Source organism: Pezoporus flaviventris, unplaced genomic scaffold (genome assembly GCF_033815535.1).
Source record: "Pezoporus flaviventris isolate CSIRO_AGI_PZ_B2104156 unplaced genomic scaffold, CSIRO_AGI_Pfla_v1 ptg000090l, whole genome shotgun sequence".
Classification (NCBI taxonomy): Eukaryota; Metazoa; Chordata; class Aves; order Psittaciformes; family Psittacidae; genus Pezoporus; species Pezoporus flaviventris.
Window position 1 is genome coordinate 3,194,848 of NW_026892638.1, and position 17,504 is coordinate 3,212,351.

At 35.1% G+C, this 17,504-nt stretch overlaps 1 protein-coding gene across 3 annotated transcripts in view; it reads left to right on the forward strand.

Moving 5' to 3' along the window:
- Positions 1–14,848, forward strand: part of SCAMP1 (secretory carrier membrane protein 1) — a 40,498-nt gene extending 25,650 nt beyond the window's left edge. For 2 of the 3 annotated variants that reach the window (XM_061475848.1, XM_061475847.1), the window contains 5 exons: positions 2,167–2,295; positions 8,147–8,306; positions 10,003–10,104; positions 11,976–12,093; positions 13,971–14,848. In XM_061475848.1, coding sequence (XP_061331832.1) covers positions 2,167–2,295; positions 8,147–8,306; positions 10,003–10,104; positions 11,976–12,093; positions 13,971–14,135 — 674 coding nt within the window. In that variant the 3' untranslated portion in view covers positions 14,136–14,848. The remainder of the gene's footprint in view (positions 1–2,166; positions 2,296–8,146; positions 8,307–10,002; positions 10,105–11,975; positions 12,094–13,970) is intronic. The other variant, XM_061475849.1, reaches the window with a different exon arrangement.
- The last annotated feature ends 2,656 nt before the right edge of the window (positions 14,849–17,504 follow it).

Consider the following 17,504-nt stretch of genomic DNA (forward strand, 5'->3'; position numbering starts at 1 on the left):
TTCATCTGTATCTTGGAGATACATGTTACCCGATGCATGTTTCAGGTCATTTCTAAAATGAGTAATATTAGGTTGCAGTTGTTCACATCAAAATGCTTGAAGAGTCCATGAAGAATCTTAAAGGATTCTTTAGGAAGGCTGAGCAGAAAAAAGAGGGATTTTAAAGTATTAAAGAAGATGCTATTTTTTTTACCAAATGACTGTGTAAAAGATTCTGCAAATCAGGAATCATCTATTGCAACTGAGAAGAAAAACACTTTAGAGTTGTCTTGATTGGAGGACAAGGTCTTCTGCAATACTCTAGCTATTTGCATTCAATTTAAGATACTGGCTGCCATCTAGGAAACTGTCATGCATAACTAACTACAGCGCAAAGATCTTCAGGCTGATAGGTCAGCTCAGCCTTTGATATTTCTGCTGAGGTCCTGTGCAGCATTGCATTTGAGCTAGTTAAGGGGTGCTGCTACCTAATTCAGCCAGTTCATTTGGGCGTGCCTGAAAATCCCTTTCGGGGCTTGCACAAAGCTTGTGTGGGGCTGTCTGCATATATAGTGTAGACATGCCATTAAAGTTATGTTAATACGCCTTCTGGTGGTAATGTGTGTTGAGTAAAATAATTCTGAGCTAGCTTTTTGCTCATCAAGGTGCAATCTTTAAATATGAATATCCAGAACGCATTTAGAAAAAAATCTCATGGTTTTTGATCTCAGACTGTCTCACCAAGCTGTCTTAGTTGAAAATTTTGAAAACTGTGCCACAGCAGTGGGAAAGCACTTAAAATAAAATTCTTAAATAACATCTTGAATTATTACATGATACCTGAATTTTTCCATAACTCTGTCTATGAACTATTAGTGCTGACAGAAAGAACCATATACTGTGGGAATGAAAATCTGAATTATTATCAGGTATTTTTTGCATAAGAAATCCCAAAATAGTTTGTAATATGAATGGGAATATTACTTGGTTACTCTCAGTATGCTCCCTGTCCCAGTCCCCTGCTCTGAAAAGCCTAGTAAAAATTTCAGTAGAAGAGGCAGAAAAGTTAACAGATACGTAGTACTTTGGACCTGTTTGGACAGAACTACCAGCTTCATCTTGTCTGAATGGGGAAACAAAACATATGTGAGCTTTGCAAGTTTTCCATTCTTATCAGATGAACTGCTAATAAAGATAAGTTTGAACATAGCAGTTGCAAGCAAAACTTGTCAGAATTTCTTGCAAAGGTTAGCCTTTAGGTTAGTCTCTAGTTCGGCTCCACTTTTTGAACATGGTGATTAATGTATTTCTTGCATGCAGAATTTGAAATGCTGGGGTAAAGGTATGTTGCATTTATCTCAGTTGAATCTCTGAATCTGCTTCTATTTGGCAGAGTGCATACTCTAGCCTGTGAACAGATCAGCATACAGGATATTCAAGTGTCTGATACCACGTCCTTTATGGTGTCCTTACTCTGTCACACAACTGTATACAGTTGTAATAAATACAGTGATGCTGTAGGGCATCTTCTTGAAATGAAGAGTAGTTTAGACCATTTCAGTAGCTGCCTTTCTTGAGGCTTTTGGGCTTTTAGATAAAGTTTTGACTGTAAGCTATATTGAGACCTAGTTCGAAGTGTTAGAAGGGGACTGTAGTGATAGGACAAGAGGTAATGGGTCCAAACATAAACAAGGGAATTTTAGGTTAGATATGAGTAAGAAGTTCTTTACTGTGAGGGTGGTGAGACACTGAAATGGGTTGCCCAAGGAAGTTGTGAATGCTCCATCCCTGGCAGTGTTAAAGGCCAGGTTGGATGGAGTCTTGAGTGACATGGTTTAGTGCAAGGTGTCCCTGTCCATGGCAGGGGGGTTGGAACTTGATGATCTTAAGGCCCTTTCCAACCTAAACTGGTCCATGATTCTAAAGAGCCTGTTGTTAAAAATACAAAGATTCTGAGAACGAAGAACACTTTTCAGTCCCCAGTCTTTGTATTCAACAAAGAATTGTGTGTATTTTGGAACTGGAGGGAAATGTGTATTGAGACATGGAGGGTTTTGGTAGCCCAGTTATCTAAATGCTTGTGAACTTGTGCATGAAACAATTTGAACAAGTTCAAATGTGTATCTCTAGTATACAAAAATTAAAATTGTATTATAAGACTCTTCAGGGTTTTTTTCTGTTTTGCAGGTAGAAAAAATAACTGGCCCCCTCTTCCTGAGAATTTTCCAGTAGGTCCTTGTTTCTACCAGGACTTTTCTGTAGACATTCCTGTAGAATTCCAGAAGACGGTAAAGGTTATGTACTATTTGTGGATGTGTAAGTATTTTCTAATTTTTTTTATTTTTTTTATTTTTCAGAAAACCAAAAGTGCCTATTCAAACTTGATGATACATGCCTGCTGCATTGGCTTTTGTAACATCTGTAGTGAGAAGTTATTTTAAATTCAGAAGTTAAATGTTGAAATAAAGTATTTTTGTTAGTTTCAGTTTTACAAGTATTGAATTATTTCATAGAAAGTTCCACAGAAAAAAAGGAGGAGATTATCCTAAGGCATTTTGGTTCCAGTATATTGCAATTTTCTAACTATCTCTGTTATTGTAAAATGAGCTTTGACCATTTATTAGCTTTGAAATAATTCTACTTATTTTAACAATTCTAAGTTTTTAAAATCAGCTTATATATTAAGAAATATAATTCACTATCAGTTTTAACAGACTTGTGACTTTAAGGATTGTAATATCCCTTTGCTTTAATATACATAGTTGTGTATCCTTTAATATAGTTTTTAGTCTGTATTGGACACTTAATATCATTTTAGTCTGTTTAAAAAAAATAGTGCAAAATAAATCAGCTGAGGAATCAGTCCATGTTAAAACTATCCTTTGTACACCAAGAATGCTCTACATCATCTTTTTGCGGTTAATTTTGTCCTCATTCAGGTGCTGTGTTTTGACTGGGGAGATGCTGCATGAACCAAACATACAAATGCCACAATATTTGTTTTTTTTGCCTTGTCCACTGTGATGAGAGCGTAATAATTACTCTGAGAATGAGGAAATACCAAAGATTTAGGTGCTTTGATGTGTTTAATATATTGTTATAGTGCTAAGGGAATATGAATGTAAGAGCTTTTCTGTATTTTTTTTAAGTTTTCAGATTTAGTTAAATTTCCATAAATTTATCTGGGAATCTGGTAATCTTATTACTGTGATTGAACCACATAATTGATACACATAAATGAGCAGTCAGCACCGAATCAAGTTAATTCCACTTCATCATAATCAGCTGTCTATATTCATTGCTGGGTCATTAATCTTGAAATAAGCAACTAAATCCACTGTAGAGTATATGACTAGTCACTCTTATAAATCTGACAGACATGGCAGACTTACATGAAATCTACGATCAGATACTTCAGAATTTTAGGATAGTTATGAATTCTGGTCATTTTCAGGACTGAGTTCTGAAAGTGCTGTATGTTTCAAATACAAGGTGAAGTTGGGCGGTGAGAATTGGAATACTGATACTGGTTTTATTTCTCTTTCTTATGGCAATAAATAGAGGAAGCAGCAACATTATATTTCAAAATATGTAGGAGTTGTGCTTTTACAATAATGTGACACAATTTCTTCTAGGTAGCCTGAGTTTTTTAACTGAGTCCTCTTAGTCTTTTAATTCTTTAGCTCTACTACTCTCTGACTTGGGGATTACTCAGGAATGAAGGAGAAGGGCATAATGAAGGAAGAGGCAAAATCTTCAGGCTAAAAAAATAGTTCAACACAGGATTCCATGCGTTAGGGCTGGCTGTTAAATCAGTCCTTGTGAGTTAACTTTTCCAGGATTGTACCTATTTGGTTTGCCTCATTTTTCATTAGAGTGGCTATGCTTCCTCAGTGGAGGCACTTAACTACCAGCCTGTTTCTGCTTGCTGCTCTGTCCTGTATTTTGTTTCCTTCCCCAGAACTTCATAAGTCTTGTAAAGCCTGTGGGTTCTGTGAACATAAACGCATTTGCGTAAATCTAGTACTAAGTGCTCAGCACTTTGTAAAGTAGGTTAGTTTTCCTCTTTCTTTTTAGCAATCACAGGAGCAAACCTCTCTGTTTCAGTATTCTGTGTGTTTTCATATTAGCAGCGATTTTTGTATTTTTATTACTGGTCTGTGTGTCTCTGAGGAAACTTTTTTGCCCGTTTCAGTTCCATATGCTCTTCATCTCATGAGAAAACAATTTATGTGTCAGTATTCCATGAGTTCATCCATCTTGTATAGAAATCAGAGTTTTCTGATTCCTTGATGTAGTTTTATCTTTACACTTCAACATTGTTGTTTGTTCCCCTGGGAGAATTTTTATTTTTTTTTTTCATTTTACTGGCTGAGTGATCTCATGTTGAATTTGTAAACTGGAGCAATCAATTAGCAATGGATTTTTTCAGCTGCTATGGAGCTTTTCCATTCTATCTTTGGTTACCCTTGCTGTTTAAGTGACTTTCAAATAGAATGGTTTTGTGGCTTTTTAGCACTGAGCACTACTTTTTAGATGTTCCTGTGCTGTTAATAGTGTCTCTTGACCTGTATCTAACACCACATTTTTTTTTCCTCAAAAGCTTGTGTTTTCTAGCTACTTTGCCTGCAGGTTGATAGTGTGTATAAAATGAGCAGTACTGGTTCTTGAAGAGTATTTCTTATTTGAAGTTACAAGCTGAAGAGCTGCTTAATCTCATGGAAGCTTTGTGGTATTTGGGTTTGTGACTTTATATAGGTTATGAATGTTTCGATTTTCTATGAGAAAAACTTTAAAAAAGTTTTCAAAAAACAGTGAAGTAAAATTGTGGATTCTGGTAGAAAACCAATACCATAAAATGCCAACTTTTATGGTATTTTTTTTCTGTTTAGGACACCTTCATCTCATCTATCCTTCTGACTGAGGGTACGATCAATAGCACATGTATCAATCTGTGCTGATGTTTGTTCTGCCTGTTCTTGAGAACTTCCAAGGATGGACACTTTCCCTCCAAGCCAGTTCTAGTGTGTTGCTGTCTTTTATTGTTAAATTACATACTGGGAAACAGCTTTTAATTCTCCTTTCTGTGTTTGATCTTCCCTGTGGTGTCCACTGTTGTTATGGAGAATGCATGCATCCTCATTAGTCATCTCCTTTTGGCTAAATTAGTGTAGTTTACTCAGCGTTTCTTTGTAGGTTATGTTTTCTAGAGGTCTGATTGCTTGGTTGATGTCTTAGAGATTCATTCCCTATTATTATGGATTTTTTAGTGTGTAGCATCAAGAAATGTGGATATTGTACAGTATTTTAGCTGAAGTCCTAATGTGTAGAGAAGAAAAACCACCTTCATATTTTTGATAGCATGTGTTTATGTTATGGGTTTAGCTAAGCCAAATGTTTTTTAATTTTTTTTTTTTCTTATGAAAAATACGTTTTTTGTAGGGTTGGTTTGCACGTTTTTTGCTCACCCCAACTCCAAAAAGAGCACAATAGACAAGGAGCTACATTTGAAGGCATTCTGGGCTCCAAGGTTGCATGTAATCAGACTTCACCAGCTTTGTCCGCAGTTGTTGGTTGCCTTGTGGCTTCAAAACCCTTCATTTTGTAGGCATCGCATTCGCCTTACTGCAGTCCATTACAGAGCGACAGTCCAGCTGATTCCTGGGAAGAAGTGCATTCTTTTGTCATGTGTCATAGTGAGGACTTCAGTTTCCCTGGAATACGATCAGTAAAACATTACTGAAATGAAACTTATTAACAGAAATCTATCTTCATAGAATACCAAATGGGACTGCAAAATAATAATCTCAAGAACATAGATGCTGAACAGCATCTATATATGTAAAGACCATACATGGTCTTTATCTGCAACTCGCAAGCATTAATGTTTAATAAAGTGTAGTTAATTAAGACAGGGGATGTATATCTAAGTAGAATTGTTCTGTACAAGGAAGTTTAATAAAAGTGGAGTTGAATCTCAGTATGTATTAAAATAATGTAATTTGCCATTGTTGACTCTTACTCTGGCATGATGAATGCCCTTTTCTCATTTTCAACCTCAGCTGCTTCAAAGCTAAACATGGAGAAGGATTTCTTAGGTCACTTCACACTAAGTACTGTGTTGGTGTAGCTGTGAAGTTTTTGTCATATAGATACCACATGTTGCAGACTTCTGCCAAAGCCTTAGGTCATTTCAGCCCCCAGGTGGTCGTTGTCTTAAAATAACCTGTGTCATAGTTTAATGATACAGGTAGGTGGAAGGTACTTAAAACCATTATCCTGAACATAAAAACACCTGTCCATACAACAGCAGAGCTTTTCTAGGTCACTTAGTGAAGGTGCTGGCTCAAAGAACAAGGGCATTTCTGTACTTAGCAGCAGGCAGAAAGGCGGCCAAGTGGAGCGCAGAGAGAATTGTCAGTGAAGTCCCATGTCTTCATATGCAGCTTGCTAATACTTGTTTTTTTATAGCTGAGATTCTCTGTGACAGAAGTGAAGTAGACCCCTATGTTGCTGGCTTTATTGTGCTAAGAGGTATCAATGGCAGGTGTGACATTTCAACCCTCTTCTGCATTATGGTTGTTTTTTTTAAGCTTCTCCTGTTACCACAATTGCAATTACAAAAAAACCCCAGTAATTTAGGAAAGTTCAAACTCTACCAGAGTGTGGATGTTTCTGGTAATCTCAGGGGGCCTCCCTGTTTTCCAGTATTGACTAGAAAATGAAAAAATACCCCTTAGGAAGCCTTCTCATATTTATCAAAGGAAGGCAGGAATTGGATTTGTATCCTTTGTTGTGCTTTACGGGGCATACACACAAGTTCTGAAAAGAGAGTGGTTTTGCTGACCTTGTGTAATAGTGCTAAGATATGTAGATGCATTAAATGCCTTTTACTTAAAAGTACAGTTTTATGTTTCCGGTGATTCTAGAGGAAAATAAGATTTGAGTTTCATCAGCCTTTCATGCAACGATGTGGGCATTTTACTTTGAGTTTTCCTGTTTAAGTTGATTTAGGGCTTATTTAGGTGCTAGTTAAGAAGGCAGCAAAGAGTTTGAGGAGTCTTTCATTCAGAATCTTTATCATCTTCCAGTTCTTCTGTTAACCTTACCTTCTAGTAGAATAAGATGTTTCCCTGAATATAAATAAAAAAATCATTGCTGCAAGGAGCAGCTTGTGCACTTTGTTATACATACTCATACTTTATCGTGGTCCACAAGGACAGAAAATGTCCTCTGAGGTGGCAGAATCACTGCTGAACCGCTGGTCATTGCTGAGCAAATTTATGTCAGTTTTTTAAGTCGGGCAGAGCTAACTTCTGTGCCAGATAGCATGAAGGTAGTAGGTGTAATGTTTCTTAATACTACTGTATCTTTCTCTGATCTAAGAACTAAATATATTGGAAGTAAACTGTGAAGTTGTAATGCCAATGCATTTTTTTTTTTTTTAGAAATTCAGTAGTTAACTTGTAACAAAGTCTGCCAATGAGAAGATGTTAGTATTGAGCTAAGAATGGAGCACCAAAATGGCAGATATTTAAGACATCTGACAATACTGATATTAATAAGCATTTGAATATGCAATATGTATGAAAGCATCTATGACAGCGTCTTGCAGATTTTTTTTTTAACTGAGAAACACTTTTACTGGGTGGGGTTTTATTTTTGCTTTATTACATGGAAGACAAAAGCTTTCCATTTAAAGATTTTTGGGTTTTAATTTTTATTTTCAAATTAGAATGCATGCAGTGGTAAATACGTGATGCATTTTATACAATTTATAAGCTTTCTCTCAAAAATATTCAGTAGTCTGTTAAATATCTGTATCCTGTTATTGCTGTAGAAAAAGTATCAATTGCTGCAGCTGTGTTAATTTTGAGTCTGAAAATGTTTTATTTTTATGACATGATTTTTTCCTTCACCATATACCTCTTAATACTTGAATTTTCATGTTCAGTGCTTTCACTTGTGAATACAGGGTTTACCTGAAAGTTACAAAACTATATAAAAGTCAGCTTATTGATGGGGGTATTGAGAGGGGATAGATTTATTGTTTAAATCTGATGATGATTTGTTTAAAAAAGCTCAGTTTAGGTATTGCTTTAACAGTTGCAAAAGTTTATTGTATAAACATAACTAAATTAAGATTAATTTGCTTTTGCTTCTACAGTCCATACAGTGACACTGTTTCTTAATATCTTCGGATGTTTGGCCTGGTTTTATGTTGATTCTACACGAGGAGTTGATTTTGGATTGAGTATTCTCTGGTTCTTGCTTTTTACCCCTTGTTCTTTTGTCTGCTGGTACAGACCGCTTTATGGAGCTTTCAGGTAACAACTTTAGCTTGACTTGGAGTACTTAAAAACTTGTCAACATGCATTAGCATTCCAGAATTTGATTGATGATCATTATGATAATACTTTACTTGCTTCTAATGAAAGCATATTAATGTGTTTGCCATTAATTCAGTTGTTCTATTTGAAACATACATGGCAATAGTAAGTATATAAGGGAATATCTGTTAAAGTATTTATAGCTTCTGCCATTAACAAAATATTTGTAGGAAATATTTAACTTTGTATTGGGGTGATAACATTTTTAAGGAAAATTCTCATTAAATCTCTTACCACTTCACACCAAGAATTTGACTAGGTTAATAGTTAAGAGGGTCGTTAATTTTTGGCTTCCTGAGCAAATTTCATAAAACTTTACACTTAAAAATCTCACATTAAGTGACCTACAGTGTCTAACTGAAGAGGACTGAGATTCCTAAGAACGAGTAGAGCAGGTATAATCATACTACTAATACTAATTTTTTCTAGCTTTTAGCAGTCTTTACAGGCTTCACAAGCGTGAGGTTTTGTAGCTTTATGTTTAAGAAAAGAATGGTGGGTTTGCATGCAAAATTAAACTTTTTTCTTTTTTCCTTTTTTTTTTCTTTGGTGAATATAAGCATGTAGAGATTCTAAATCCTATACTCTTATATTTCTTTTGGATTTTTTTTTTTTTTTCCCACATCGAACTGATTCAGGATATCCTCAGTTAAAATGCACTTATTCTTGTAAAGAAAGATTGATGGCCAGAAACTGAAGTTAAGTGTGACCTTGAGACTAAATGAGATGTTTCTTTTTGCTAACCCAGGAGGTACCCATACATCTTTGAGGAGTCATATAGTTTAACTTGCATTTGCTCTCTAGTAAATACATAGCTTTTCTTAGTGAATATTCATTGTTGGGAAAAGGAAAACAGTAACTTGCATATTCAACTTCAGTCAGTTACTCAGATGAAAATTGAAATAGTTATGAACTGGTTGAATAAATAGAAATTAACAGGAAGAGCTGTTAATGGCAAAACTTGATTCTGTGACTTAACTGAGTGATTTCTTAGAATTCTAGTAGCAAGTATATCATTAGTTTTGATAGTAATAAGTTGAAGTCTTGACATTTTGCCTGTACACACATGTCCATGTACACGTATGTTTACTTCCAGTCTTTGTCAGGCTGGACTTCTGATAATTCTAACAGCAAACCTATTTTGTATATTTTGCTTTTAAGCAGCTGCTGTGTCAGTATTCTGGTCTGCACTATGTTGCAGTAATTCCATATTCCATATTAGATTTAATTTCCTTTTACAAGAAAAATGTTTTCTTCTCATCCTGCCAGCACTGTGAACTTTGGTTCAGAAGTGGAGAAGAATTCTGTTCTTCATGCACTGTAGCAAAATGTCTATAGCTAGTACAAGAGGCTCTCCTGTGTGCTGGACAGAACACTAAGGAATAGTATCTTGCTGCTATTCTCATCTCTGTTAGAGGTGCAGATGGCAAAATGACTATCTTAAAGGAGTATGTCTTGTAAATAAACACTCTACAAAACCACAGAATTACTCGTACTTGAAGCCACTGCCAATAAATGAAAGCACTTTTCCTGTAGTTAATACAGAAGAAAATTTTAGAGTTGTACGACAGTATTTGCAAAAGGTCATTAATTTACTGTCTGGTTTAATCTTTCCCCCCCCCTCCTCTTTCAGGAGTGACAGTTCATTCAGGTTCTTTGTGTTCTTCTTTGTATATATCTGTCAGTTTGCTGTACATGTACTTCAAGCTGCAGGATTTCAAAGATGGGGAAACTGGTGAGTATTCTGTTGAATTGTTGTACTGCCTATAAGACAAACAAATCTGATACAGCAACTGCAGCAGAGTCTCTGTGGGTTGGTTGGGTTGTTTTTTTGTTTTTTTGTTTTTTAAATCTTGTGCTTACTGGACTTGCTACATTTAGCACTCACAAAAGGCATTTTTGGAGTTTTCTTAACTAGAAAAAGTGGATGAAATGTATTCTAAGTGAGTGAGGTACTTCTGTTATTAGGCTGGTCAAAATTTTATCCTTCAATGTAATACATTTATGTATTTCTTCCCCTATTTTGGTGGTGTGTGGAGATACTACTACTCTGTATTAAAGATAAAAACATAAGCAAAACTTAGAAAATTAAAATAATTTGGAGAGTATACTGTTTGCATATCATTATTTTGTATCTTTAAATATTTCTAGTTATATTAATATACTTACTATATACTAAGGAAATTTGTTGCTAAAATTTGAAGAATGAGAAACAGCGTACCTGGGTGAATGCAGTGGTATATCTTTGATAGTTACTGAAAAGCTTATTTGTTTGAGTCAGCTCCTTATTCTGAAATAGTTTATTTTTCTTCTTGGTGCTTGTAAGTGTATAAGCTTTAACATGAAGACTTTATATGTATTACCTATCTATATCTATATATCTTTGTATGAGTCTTCAAGGTCTGCTATTTAGATCTTACAAGGAATAGCTGTTGGGAATTGGTCACAGTCCTTGGGGGTGGGAAAAACAATGAAACAACACTTGAATTAACTAAAAGCATAGTTGTAGTAGCCAGCTGGTAGCATGGAAAGCTATGACTGGCAGTAGTGTCACAGGGTAATACTTCTCTGCTAACCTCCGAACATACATAAGGCAGAAAAAAAGCATTGCTTTAGAACTGTACTGTAAGGAAAGATACTGATTTATTATTTTTGCTCTCAAATCCGCTATTTTTTTATGGATGCATTGATTGACATTAACAAAACAAGAAAGCATTTTAGAGGACCAGCTCTCCATGTATTTGGAGTGTGTTTTTAAGGATACTTGGGGAAGGGGAATGGAAAGTAGCTATATCATCAAAAAATGCTAGCTGCAGTTCGATTTGGAGTTTTGTGGTAGAGACCAGTTGGACATAGGGGATATCAAAGCAGTTTCAAACAGGTAAAGGGAAGTTTTAAGGTTATTTGAGTTTACAGAAATTCGTCTTTTTTATTTCTTTTTGTTTGTATGTGTGTGTAAGTATCTTTTCCATATTAATGTTTTATTTTTCTCAAGACAGCTTGCTTGTTGGGGTTTCAAGTTTGATACTGTATTTTTTCTGTTGGGGTTTCAATTTTGAAGAATGAGGAAATGTTTGAAGTAGATACTGATAGAGGAATCCTTTCTATTGTTAAGACACTTCTATCTACTTCAGAAAATTATCATATTAACCTCAATTGAGAGAGCATCGCTGTGCGGGTACAATTAAATGAGTCTTCCCACATAGAAGCTCTGTGTGACATGTTTTTGTTTCATGTTAAAGAACTTAGAAGCTATCTTTTTAGGGACATTTTCACTTCCACAAAATCTTGTAGTCTTAAATCAGTGAAATGATGGTATGACAAAAAAATCACTAAAATGTTGATGAACGGCTCTTAGTTTCTTTGTAATTCTGCTCAAGGATAATCATGTTTACTATAATTTTTCATGTAGTTGGGAAAAATGGAAACTAAGCCTTAAAAGCATATTACAGAACTGAAATACAGAACTAAAATCCCCATGACTTCACAAATATTCAAAGTTGATCAGAACCAGGAGGTTATAAAGCTTCCCTTGATGTGGACACCTGTGGCTGAGTGGTTCATGTGCTGTACTAGTAAAGTTTGTCCTTTCTTTTTTTTCTTCAGTGGGTGGATTTCATCTCTTACTGGTCTGAATAAGAGTATTCCTGTTGGCATTATGATGATAATCATAGCTGCACTTTTCACAGCATCTGCTGTTATCTCATTAGTTATGTTTAAAAAGGTAAGTTACGTATTATTCCCCTCTTCTGTTTCCTGTGTTTGATCTGGATTTTGTTTTCCTGCAAATCCTGAGAGATTCTCTGTCACAAAGTAATGGGGGTGAAATTGTATTCTTGGGGTGTGCCTTACCTATTAACAGCTGCATTTTTTTGCTTATGTTGTGGAGTTATGAAATACTGTTTGTACAATACAGTACAAAGTATTTTCTGCAAACTAAAATGGGGAAGGGTAGCTCTAAGTAAGAGAAACTCGGAGTTCTGAGCCTCCCTTTCTGTGGGAGGCAGGCCCACAGTGAAGGGATAGATGAATGCACTGGATGCTCCAGTTGTACCTGTAGAGGTCAAGTTGTGATTTCCAAATCTGTGCTAATTCATAAGGCTGAGTGAAGTATGACTCCAGTGACTGCTAAATTTCATCTCTGGCCAAATTAATTCCCATTAAAATCAATAGAAGAGGGAGATGCCTGGTACCTCAGAAAATTACTTCTATTTCTCTGCTTTTATTATTTTAAAATTTGTTGCCAGTTAATGATTGCATAGAATGAAAGCTCAAAGATCCTTTTTTCCCTTGGTTGCTTTTTGAGAATTTGCATTCAGAAGTCTTAAGTTTAGATACTAAAGTTCTAGCAAGCTTTTTATGTTGTTTATGTAAAATGTAACAGAATTCTGGTGATGATTTTCTGGCAATTCTAATTATTCAACCTCTGTAACAGTTACACGTAAAGATTTTCACATAGCCAAACTCTTTGGCCTATATACAGCAAGCTGGAAATGTTAAGCATTGCTTGGAGATGTCCCTTCTTACTTATTTTCTGCATAAATACTCAAGTTCAGCAGAAAGAAACAAGTGAGAAAAACATATGGTGGAGCTTTTTTTTTTCTACTGCTTCCTACCATATTCATGTGGATTCTTCTAAAAAAACTGGTATATAGCATGGTGTGTGTATATATATATATATAAAAAACCTGGTATATAGCTTCTGGTATATAGCATCGTGGTATAGCTTCATGGATGAGAAACAGTTGTATTTATAACAAAGATAAAAGTTACAACTTTAATTTTCCTGCTACAGTTGAATGAAAATGTCTTTGCAGTCTTGTTCAACAACTTTATTGTGACTTGATTGAATATGAGTCAGAAATAGCATTTTAATTTTAATACTCAAGTAATTGGAAATCACTCAGTATTTGTTATTTTTTGTTGTACGAAAGGTTATATGCCATATTGTTGAGAGTGTAAGTCATTGTTTAATACCTCTGCAGAGCTATTGGTCATCACATAGCTTAGCAGATACATGTCTGCATTATTAGGATATTCTGTACAGTTTGATATTCAGTCATAGCTTAGCTTGTTCTTGTCATTGTATCAGTCAGAGAAATTAAGATTTTTTTTAAAAAATTACCAAAATGTTATCGACATCATGGATTCAAAACTACTCTTTTGGTTTTGATTCCTCCTGTTTTTTTAATGTGCACACTTACTCTTTTAATGAGTACAAGTTGTATACAAATTGAGACAGAATCCAGTTTTGCCAGCTGTGAGCCCTGTGTTACACAAAGGATGCAGCCTGTTTGTATATTTAAATATGTTATTTCAGACAGGAGATACCACACACATTTCAGTAAATACCTATGAGACCACTCTGAACTTGCAAAAAGTTACAGGTATTCCTGCAGTCAAACTGTGCATGCAGTGGGGCAGTTTGTTGTAGGATTTGTGAGGAAAAGGTCAGTTTACTCATTTCCAGATCCTCTGAAATGCTTGAGCAAACCAGCTTTCCCAAACACATGGGTCTGCCTTGTGTTTAAGAATTTGCTATCAGTCTACCAGGAAGTGGAAGGCTGGGCACTGATTTTTCACTGCATTTCTACTCCCTAGGTGCACGGTCTCTACCGCACAACCGGTGCCAGTTTTGAGAAAGCACAGCAAGAGTTTGCCACAGGGGTGATGTCCAACAAAACTGTACAGAGTGCTGCAGCCAACGCCGCATCAACAGCAGCAACCAGTGCAGCTCAGAATGCGTTCAAGGGTAACCGGATGTAGGGAAACAGAAGAAATCATAACAGTTCTCTTTGATTGTACTTTATTTTCCAGTCACTTACTATATTCCCTAAAAGCCTAGGTCAAAATTCACACAGCATGTTTGCCTCTTTTGCAGCTGTGCATGGATAAAATGGGAAATGTTTGGTTTATCTTGCTCTAAATTTATTTATTTGAAAAAGATAACCATTCTTTGCCCTTCTTGAAGGTGTTATATTCTAGAATATAAAGCCTTCCATATTTTCTGGAGGATAAATGATTTCAACAATTGGCCTGAAAATGAATAACTATCAAATAACTATTAAGAATTTGGAAGGTTTTTTTACTGGTTCACTCTAGTATTTTTTTTTTTTTTTTTTTTTACCTTCAGGAAAGCACTTTGGATCAATTATTTTACTTTGTCAGAACTGTTTTTTCTATTTCTACTGTTAAGAAGTGAGGTAGACTGAAAGATGTAAGGAGGTGATGTTTGCCTACTGGTTTTGCAGTTTCAGCAGCTGCTGGAGGACAAATAAAAGTAGGATAGATACTACAAATTCTTGGGGATCTTTTAGGATAAGTCTTTTGATATAAACCTGTAAGTTTGCATGAATACTGTTGAGTTTTATCTGATCTTGTTTAAATAGTGTTTTGGTCCAGAATTTATCTGCACCTCTTTACAATTATAGCGTTTGTTTGTATCTATTTTCATGGAGTATTCTCTACCTGTGAGAAATGACTGTGGTGCAGAAACATTCTCTGTAATAGAATGTGTAATGCAGTGTACAGTTTAAGGAAGTTAACGGATAGTTTCAATCACAGAGCTAAATGATTATATATTTGCTATCTTTAATTTCAATATTCATGTCTTGGGGTAATAATTTTGCTGGGAAATAAACAAGTATTGACTTTTAGAACACTAGTTTCTTACCCCCTTTTCGCTCTTCTACATGCAGTTGTAATTTTATTGGATTGGGGATTTTTTTGGTTTATTTTGTTTTTGTTAAAGTGTGTTTCTGTTTAACAGTGGTACTAAATCTCTAGCCCAGCCATTCTTATTTACTGCTTGTCCAAAAACTTAACTATACAGTATTTAATATTCTAAAAGGAATTGTGTCTAAACCCAAGCTTTTTAAGCAATGGCATTTAACAGATACTTGAATCATTTTAACATTATCTCAGCCATCTCTGTGATGTGATTTAAGCTGGGAGAAGGAAAGTTTTAAAATATTTTCTGTTGGAAAAGTGGAAACACTCATCTTCAACAAAGTTAAATTTTAAACTTTAATTATTTTTTTTTTTTTTTAGTTTTAAAGTTAAAATTTAACTCACTGAACTGGAGGCCTACGAGGTTAAATTGGTGCTGTGGAACTGAACAATCCATAATGGTACATGCCATGGTCTTATTCTGGAATATAACCAGGTCTTAGTATAATGTCATGTTTCTCTCATTTGAACATTATTTATTGTACTCATTGCTTCATGAGTCTTATGCACAAGATTTGGGCTGTTTTTCCAAACTTTGTTTTAGAAAATGTGGGATGTGGTCCTTCCTGTTCCCAACTTGTGCATCCACTGTGGCTGAAATGAATTCAGCTGTGAAGGCAAATCACCTTTAGTAAGATGGCATAAAATCCTGAGGCCTTGCCAGAATGTGGACTGACTTACACAGATTCTTTTTCACTGCACTGTATTCAAAATAACAGAAGAGCATTACAAAAATAAAAAACCTAGCTTAATTCCTGGATCAGTATTGTATTGTGAGCATGAAGTCCCTATTAATTTCCTTTCTTCTAATTTCTTTAAATCCAACTTTAATTTGAATGAATATCGTAGTTTCACCATGCTGAAATTAATATTAATGAATATACTTGCTTCTAAATGTTCTCTGCATCATGAAGTTAAAAGCAATTTAAATATTCTGTGTAATAGGGGCTCTAAAATTTCATATCACTGGACATGCTAGCACTGAACTTCAATATATGTGGAATGTTATTAAAAGCTTTCCAGATAAAAGTCACCATTTTCCATTGAGATCAGGCATTATCTTTCTAGCAGCTGTATATCAAGATTGTTCATTTTCATAGTCTTTTAAATTTAACTTGAACCTTGTGTCTCAGAACCTCTGCTGTGGATTACTTCAAAATCTAAATTTAAGCAATTCTCTTTGTATCTCTTGGATGGTAATTCCAGGGACATAATTCTTGCAATTTAACTTAGTTGAAGATCACATAGTAACATACATTACCAAAATATATTCTGGGAAAAAAAAACACCACCCCACATTAGGAATAAAAATTAAATTTGGCAGGTAGACTTCTCCCCAAATGTTTAAAGGCTCTTTGAGAAAACTTATTTAATGTTCTATGTGTATGGAGTGTTGGTTCGTAGTGTCATGGGTTGAATGTACGGATTTAAATGTCCTAAGTGAAATTTAAGGTTCAGTTACACATGAATTGTTTAAACCAGAAATCTCTGACACTTGCAGCCTAAAAGGGAAGAAGTTTGAGTTTACCCTTGACAACAGAAGGCTGAGACTTCTTAAAATATTTTGTACCTAATGAAACTAGATTTTACAGTCTCTTATTATCAGAGTATGGCACCCACATAAGTTGTAATTTTGTAATATTGTGGCAAATTTGAGTACAAAGTATTAAGTTTAAACACTGGAACGTCAGTAGTCATTGATCTGTAATTTAGGAGTTGGTTTTATTTATCTGAGGGCTGTTTGTATATTTTGTAAATTACTAACAACGCTCTGCCATCCTGGTGAATGTTGTGGTTCTGTACAAATGCACCACTTCTGTCCCTCTGTTGCATGTCTGAGTAGCTCAGAAGTTTTGTATATTTATTGTATTAAAACGGTGTCACAGAATAAAAAAGGAGTTTTTTCCTGGGTGTTTGCTATGTATAGTTTTGACCAATGTAGGGAGTTTTCTTCTAATGGTCAGGGTAACGTGCAGGGTGGATGATCTGTGTGAAAGTCTCATTTGGTTTTATAATCTAGTACATAAATGGTGTAATTCTGCTAAAATGGGAAAGCAAAATGTCCATTATCAAAATAATACATTAGGGTATTGAGAACCAGTGTACTCAACTGTTAAGATGGAAATTCTTGAACAGTTGCAGCCACTTTCTTCTGCTGTAAACTCACAAGGACTAAAATGTAAACATGTTCTGTCATTACTGAATTAAATTCTACAGGTATAAAGTGAGTAAAACCCTATTGAGAGCTGCTGAAAACAGCACTGCTTTGGTACTGTTTATTTTCCCAGTGTCTGCCTATGAATTGACATACCTGCATCACTGCTGTGTCTTGCTTTTTCTTTTTTTCTTAGGCACTGTCACAGCGATTTCTTTTCGACTGTGACGCATGCCTCAAGTACTGAATTT